The 8317-nt window shown below is 32.2% G+C and overlaps 1 protein-coding gene across 1 annotated transcript; it reads right to left on the bottom strand.

The window, feature by feature from the left end:
* Window positions 1-1926: 1926 nt before the first annotated feature.
* LOC106299095 (zinc finger protein 6-like) lies at window positions 1927-2866 on the bottom strand. The gene has a single exon (XM_013735234.1). The coding sequence runs from the start codon at window positions 2836-2838 to the stop codon at window positions 2122-2124; it is 717 nt and encodes a 238-aa protein (XP_013590688.1). The 5' UTR covers window positions 2839-2866; the 3' UTR covers window positions 1927-2121.
* Between the last annotated feature and the right edge of the window lie 5451 nt (window positions 2867-8317).

Here is an 8317-nt window from a genome sequence, read left to right on the forward strand (position 1 = left end):
CGTCAAGTTACCCGATCACTTGAAGACTTCCGACGATTTTAATGTGAAGCATCTGTCTCGCTTCCATGGTGACAATGTCCCGCCAGCTTCGTGGTCGAATCCTCCTCACCCCGTGGGACCTGATGCAGCGTCACTTCAAAGGATTCCAATGCCTAGAAGCTAACGGCTACTTTCCTTTTCTTTAAGCTATTTCCGTTTTATGTTCATTTCCTTATCTTTGGGGTTTTACTATTAGGAATAGGTTTTATTATGACGGTTTAAGGGTTCTATATAAAGAACTCTCTTATGGCTTTTGTAAGAAACGATCTGATTAATAAGAATTATAAGTTTTAGGTTTTAAAAGAGCTTTGCAAAAGGCACTGCGAAGAGTATTCGCGCCCCTTCTATTGTTTTTAAAGCTTTCTTTGACTACAAGTTATCAAGTTCAAGATCAAACCCTTAATCTTTTACTTATACGGCTTCCGCACTCTATGAAGTTCTGATACCAAACTTAAAATTGATCCATCAAGTCCTCTAATTCTCCAACCGATCAATGATCAAAAAGTACTTCATAAACTTTTGTTAAAGCTTGAGCACAAAATCTTACTGCCCACCTGCCCCAACTCCCATAGCTCATAAACATATTAAAAAAACAATTTAATATGAAATGTTTTCAAAATGTTTTCCCATACATTTTGTGAAAAAAAAACTGTTATTTTCTTGGTCACACACATCCTCATTCATACGAAATTATATTTTTTCCTGTTAAATGTCAGCTTAGCGTAAGATTCCTCCACTATATAAGTGTTTGCATTTTAAATCATAGCCTTTAATTTATGACATATAGTAGCTTTAAATTATTTACTATCGCACAAACTTATCATCACCACCTCTAGTCACAACCATTTAATCATTTTAATTAACAACTAGTATCTTCTGGCCCGTGTACGTTTTATGCATGCACATTGCTCATACGTTAATACCGAACTAATGTTATATGTATACAAGTTTAATACGTCGGTTCCCAGTATATAGTCACAAGGGCTTTCCGGGATCTTAATTGCAAAAAAGGATTTCTTAAAAGTCTATATGATACTAATATTGGCTACATGATCCCTACATCATAAAATTTCCAACCAAATTGTGTTAGATTAGTGGGAGTAGACAAACAATACAATAGACCAAATTGCAAGGAATTGTCATTTCTTACTTTCATTGTTGTTAAACGAATGTCTAGGAAACTTTTGAAATCTAAATTAATAAACTAGTTTTCTAAACTTTGATTCTAAATGAGTATCATAGATGTAGCAACTATAATAGTATTGACACCAATATAATTTGGTTGATAATGATATGCTTATATGGAATCAATACATAATATAAAATAGATTGTGCATAGACTTCAGGATCATGATTAGCATTGCAGCAAACTTGTAAGAATTTTTCTTTTAAAAGAGTTTTCATACCCACCTTTGTATTCTATTGGCCACTAAAAATGGTGGATAGAAAGTTTTCAAATTAAAGATCCCATGGATCTGTATAGTGGAATTCTATAAGTTTATAGTTTTGTAAGTTTGTACTATATATGAAATCGCCTTTTCCGGTTTAACCATCTGCTGTGCAGGAATTTTAGTAGCAAAATAAATTATAATATGTCATGATTTTATTATTAATATTAAAAATAATTTACATATTTGTTTCGAGATTCTTTTTCTATAATTATGTTACTCTACCATCATGAAGCATATAACCATATCTTTTTCTACAATAATGTTTAAATATTAATTTAGACATTTCATTTTAACTTCAGTTAGATCGAAGAATCCTTGTCTATTGCCGTATATCTGACAACTTTTGTCCTATTGTTTGTATATATTTTTCACGACTTCGGTCTTATTGTTTATTTCTAGTCTCAACAATACAAATTACAAATAATTTTTGTAGAATTTTTCTTCACAAATTGGTTAAGCATTTTGAGACGAACTTCTTTTGGGTAGGAAACATACATTAGGGTAGGAAATAGACACTTTTTAGACGTACAGTTAAACAGAAACCATAATCACTAAAAATAAATAAAATCAACTCAAATGTAGGAAAATATACACGAGCTATATTTGGAGGGGCATATGATTAAACTAAACGTTAATGACCAGCTGGGGAAAGACTCAGATGCAAATCCAACCCTAATCCATCATCAAAAGTGGATCCCACTTCTCTTGAAAACCCATTCACCAATGGTCTCGGTCCATGTGCCTGAACGTGTCTCATCTGAGCCCCGTTAAACCCAAATCCAGACTCATACGAGAACCCATTTGTACCTGCTCCCGCACCCGAACCGTCCTGAATCACGCACCCATGCGACACGTGAAGCTGAGAGGGAGACACACGTGGAAGATACATCCAAGAACCTCCTCCCCCCGGCGGAGAAACGGTGGATGATAGGTGATGAGGCCGAGGAGCAAAGGCGGAGACCATTGGGTTACGTAAAAGTGGAGACGCTGATCCAAGGTTAGAGTATTTTGCGGCAGCGTTTCGTGTAGCTTGAAGCTGAGCGCGTTTGAGTTGCTGACGCTCTTTCTTGTGAGCGTTTTGGTGACCGCCCAAAGCTTGAGAGTTACCAAACTCCCTGCAACAGTACTGACACTCGTACTTACGTTCTCCTCCTCCTCCGCCTCGGCTTCGTACACCACCACCACTTCTTCCGGAGGAACCCGCCGGAAACTCGTTATGCTCCGGCGAGTCAGATGATTGGTTAGGTTTCACCGTCTGTTCGAAGAAATCTTCTTCTCCATCGACGCTGAATCCAAAAAGTCTTAGACGAGAAGTAGATGTCTTTGAACGAAAATTAAGCTCCTCCATTAAATATGTAGAGTTATATTTTCAGAAAGAGAGAGATGGTTTTTTAGTAAGAGGAGGTGGACGCATACATATATATAGTATAAGAAATGTTGAAGAAACTGAGATGTGGACTTTGTACAGTAACATGGGAGACACTGTGCAAGTGTGTGTGAAAGATATGAATATTTTTTTCTTTTACTTTATAGAATTATTTTTGTAATGCTTTTGTTATCGAGCATCCCAAGAAGTTAAAAGAACAGTGAAAGTGGGAGTTTGAAGGACACATGAACCAAGACGACATGGATTATGGGACCCACTTGGATTTCATTTGTCTCCTTTTTATATTTCAGTTTTAGGAATTTTGAGTTCAGCTAGACTTTTATGTGTTACTTCTACATGTTCTCTTCGAGTATAATCATATGTTTCCACCTACTTTTTATGTGATTCTAATTGACATATCTCAGTTTGTTTGCTTTCCATCAAATCTTTTACTTTGGTTCAAGTTTTCTCAGATTTACAACCACCTAACAAAGTTTTTTCCACATGCTTCAAGATAACATCTCTATAGTATTTTCAATTTTATATGGAATGCAAATACAATAATGTGCTATCTGGTTTTCTTCTAAAAAAAAACTAAAGAGTTAGTTTGGTGGTGGAAAATTTCAATTGTGATGTTAGTTTGGCAATAAAATTCTGATTTTTTCGATTGTGGAGTTTTTTTTGGATTATCGTGTGTATAATCGTATATATACCTACTATATACCTATTTAGATACAGTCTTAAAATGTTAATCAAAGTCAAATAACTTACATTTTATGGAATATTATTATAGTTATTTTCTTACGTACAGACTAGTAACGCGATCTTTAATAATGCCTATATAGAAAATGGTTACATGTAGCATATTTTACAGTTCTAGATAATCAAAAATCAATCAGCAATCGTTAACCAGTTCAGATTACTAACAAAAGGATAACTCGTCGGTTAGATATCTTTTAGCCTAATCGTACAATTCTTATAAAGTGACCGCCTAACCCGTTTTATTAAGTTATTTACACACATTCAACTCCAATACCAATTAGTATTTTTCCTTAGTATTTCGAGCCAAACATGCATCCTAGTTTTGATATCTAGATTTGAAAGAATGTCCACTTTAATCACAAAATAAGTAAAATGGCATTGGGAAGAAAGAAAGCATCTGAAGACAAAGCTAAGTAATGTGAAAACTAACTCGGTCAATCAAAAGTTGGGGTTGTTAAGGGTGCAAAAGAGAAACGACCAAAATAAAGTTTCAGATGTTAACATGTTCCCCACAAATTACGTGCCAAATGACGGATCCTAGTACGTTTGCGTGATTAACGTTAAGATTCACACACATACGCACACACTTTTCAATTGAATACTCATACTTGTATACATATTTACCGATAAAGGAAGGCTTACAGATCTGCGAATCTTACTAACTCAATCAAAAGCTAAATGGGTGGTTTCAGATTTGTGTAATGCTTTTCTTTGTATAAAAGCAATAATTGTGTAAACCCTCACAAACTAAAGTCTTTTTTAGGGGCTGGAGAAATGTCCCATCTTGTCTCCTTGTTAATTATATATTTCCACACGAATCTGCATTATTGGTTGCTTCCATACATCTTCTTCTAATCTCTTCTCACACAAAAGATCACTTACAATAAAACCCTAGTCGAATTGATTATATTGGCACTCATATGGTGACATGACATGATATTATAAAATTTAATTCAAAACGTGTGTTGAAGATACTTTTATTCACTTTTGGAATTCATTAGAGATCTGTTTGATGAAGAAAACGTGATCAGAGAATCCGGCACATCTAACTTAATTTACAGAGTTGGATTTGTTTTGCTAAAATATTTATTATATGTTGTCATACTTTCATACTTTGATTTTGAAATCATATTATCGAAAACTTTGGGAGAGAATATCCGACTGATAATTTTTCTACAATTAGTGAGCCTTTCTACTTGTAGTGTTAAGTTAAAGTAAAACGCATAGATAATCATCTCACACCAGATTGATTAGTATTACATACTCCAAATTTTGCAAACTAGACCTAATTTCTTGAGATTTTAAGACTGAAAACTTAGAGAATTAAATATTTTAGATCAAGATGAGAATTTCCCTAAGAATCCTTCACTATATGCATATGCAGTATGTTTTTCTTTGTGGACATCCGATAAAAAATATGCAACATACATGACATGTGGACCTACAATTATTAGTGCGCACAATTATTTTATGGAGATACATTAGTTTGTCACTATTTTTTTTATGATAATCATGTTATACATCAAATATTTCTTATTGGAAATAGCTAAAAGCAAAATGATTTCCAAATTCCAGATGTAATTAACTTTCAGCCTTTTTCGTTTCTTTAGCGGATCCAATGAAACTTATTGTTAATAATGTTTTGCATTGAGTAATATATTGGTGTTTTAGAAATAGAGGAAGAGAGGTTCAAACCTATTTTTGTACAAAATAAGATTTATTAAAATAAAAATTTCTGAACGTTATTTTTAAGTTTGGATGAGATTATAGTAAGGCCAAAAACTTTTTTTAGAAAGTTTCTTCGTGATGGAACGCAAGGATTGTAATAATATGTGTATGGTTTAAAAACACATTGATCAAGCATATATAGATTGGCCTATTCTATGACTGAAAATACAAAGATTGGCCTATCCTATGAGGCTATGACTAAAGAAAAGGATTGCCTATCATATAATCAATTAAAAATGTAATCTAAGAGTTTAAATATAAGTCATAGGTTTTTTTCTTGTGGGGGACCAGATCTGTTTGGTGACCTCTTGACATAGTCATTAAGTTCTCATTCTTGTTTTCATCATACCTTTTTCATCCCTCAAGTTTATTTTTTTTTGATAATCGAGGGTTCCCCGCTTCGCGGGTCAGTCCCTGGGTCCGGTCAGGCAGCGGGCCAGCTTCACCCGGGAAGTTTTTCCCTGAGCCCGAAGGCCCAGTACCCACTTTGGTGACAGGGATGAGCAGTTCGCCTCCGGCTGGCGTCGAACCCGGAAGCATGACAATTGGCCCCCAAGGCTCTAACTAGTAGAGCTGACTCATCCCGTCTCCCTCAAGTTTATTGGGACTAAAAACTAGCTCAAGTTCTCTGGTTCATTGAATCATTGTCCCCATGTGTTGATTGTCGCAATACAAAATGTGTCGGAAATTATTTTATATTTTCAATTTATCAGAAAATAACGAGATGTCCATTTATCAGAAAGTATGAGCTCATCAACATCGTCATTAGCCATATCACCACATGAGCGGTAAAAGGCTTTGCTTGGTGATTTTAAAGCAATGGTGGTGAGGATTGTAACATTGCGATTAGACGATATATGGTACAGACAAAGTGATGAAAAATTGGTATACAATTAAAAAAAAAGAATGTATAAACTTTTGAACCGCCATCATTTTGAGACTAGTAAAATACACCTTTTCAAAGAAAATAATTAAAATATTTCCTAAAGTGTATTATAAATAACTAAATACTAGATGATAACCCGCACGTATACGCGGAGCGAATTTTTATAATAATATTTGTTTATTAAATGGTTTTAACATTTTACAACACTACAATCTTTATCGATTATAAAATGATGAATACAAATGTTGGTCTCTTAAATATATCATCGTTGTTGAAGAGTTACCGTATTACATCTCATTTTAATTATTTTTAAGACTTCATATGCACAAAAGAAAATTAAGTTTTGCGGCTGACACAAATCACCAAAACCAAATAGGCAACATCGATTGTATAATGATGAAATGAGATTAGGTTTTCTGCTCTCGATTTGTTTACTATTGACTCTCCATAAGTGAGTTCATTTTCTACCTCTATAAAATTGCGTTTTCATTCTCGTCTTTTTTTTAATTGATATGAGTTAAGTTTCTTTTCTTAACTTCTTCTATGAATTCGGTGAATTAAATTAGTGTCAATTTAAAAAAAAAATGGACATCTGTAAAATTAATTTCACTCCAGATGCATATCTAAGAATCAAAATTTTGAAAAAAATCACCGGCAAACTATATTAACAGATTAATGTTTAAATCTAATATATCAAGCTGTTATAGAATATATAAGTAAAGACTCAAAATATAAATGTCTGTCTAGTATATATTCACCAGCTCGGTCTAAAAATCATCTAATTCTAGAACAACAAAACAAATTACTTATTTCCCAGTTCGGGTAATATTTGAATCTAAACGGGTAATATCCGAACCCGAATGGATAACCGAAGATAATCAAACATAAGTATACTTAACCATATATTTCTAGTTTACTTCTCTGATTTTATTCAAAATATTTATAGTAATGATGCTTATTTCTCAAAATTAGATAATATACATATAATTATGGACAAAATAATTTGCTACTCACTTAAAATATATATCAAGCTCTTGTTTCTTGCATTAACAAAAGTAGCATCTAAAATTTCAAAACAACAACTAAATTAGTGTCTTTCTATTTTTAAAATGTTATCTCCAAACTTATTAATAGTTTAATTTTTCAAAAATTAGAAAACCAGTTAAAATATATTTTAAATACAAAAAACTTAAACAATGAATCATTTATTTATTTTTTCTTCAAAATTTAAATATCCAAACCCGGCCCAAAATATCTGAACTCGAACATAAAATAACCGAATCCGACTCGAAGTGTAAAAATATCTGAACGGATTTTATACCTTTATACTGAAATACCCGATACGAACCCGAACGTGTATCCGAACATCCACCCCTACGATATATGATCATCATTTGTATCTTGTTTGAAAAAAAAAAGTTAAACAATCGATCACAAAATTTTCAATGTGGAATTTTTACCATTTATAGTCGTTTTTAAAAATTCAAAATACAACATATAAGAAAAAATCTAATTTTTTTAATTATATGATTAATGTGATTGTTTAATTTTTTTAATAGTATAAAATTAAACAAAAAAGAGAGGTTAGAAAAATTGTTATCAAATATGTATTATTCATAATCATTAATTGTCATATATATGTTAACCATATTAGGTAATTTCGTAGCTTTTATGTAAGGAAAGAAAAAATATTCTTTTGTACACTACAAATTAATTTGATAGTTAGTTTAATAAAAAACATAGTATATGTTTATATGGACGAACTTATTTTTCTAACAATTCTAAGAATCATTATCGTGATGACATGTGGCTACGAAAATATGTTGTAATGCTCCAGGATTAATATATAGGGGATGTGTACTTATTTTTTTAGCTAATTAGACGTACCAAATAACCTACTACTCTCTCCTCCACAAATATATATATATATATATATATATATAATCTTTTTACACATTAAAAACACATTAAATCACTATAATAATTATATAGTTTTTTGTAATTTTTAGTTTTCAATAAACAATATTAATATTAACAGAGCAGAGGGAATACCTTTTAGCATATTACAGTTTTACCATTATATTG

Source organism: Brassica oleracea, chromosome C6 (assembly GCF_000695525.1).
Source record: "Brassica oleracea var. oleracea cultivar TO1000 chromosome C6, BOL, whole genome shotgun sequence".
Lineage (NCBI taxonomy): Eukaryota > Viridiplantae > Streptophyta > Magnoliopsida > Brassicales > Brassicaceae > Brassica > Brassica oleracea.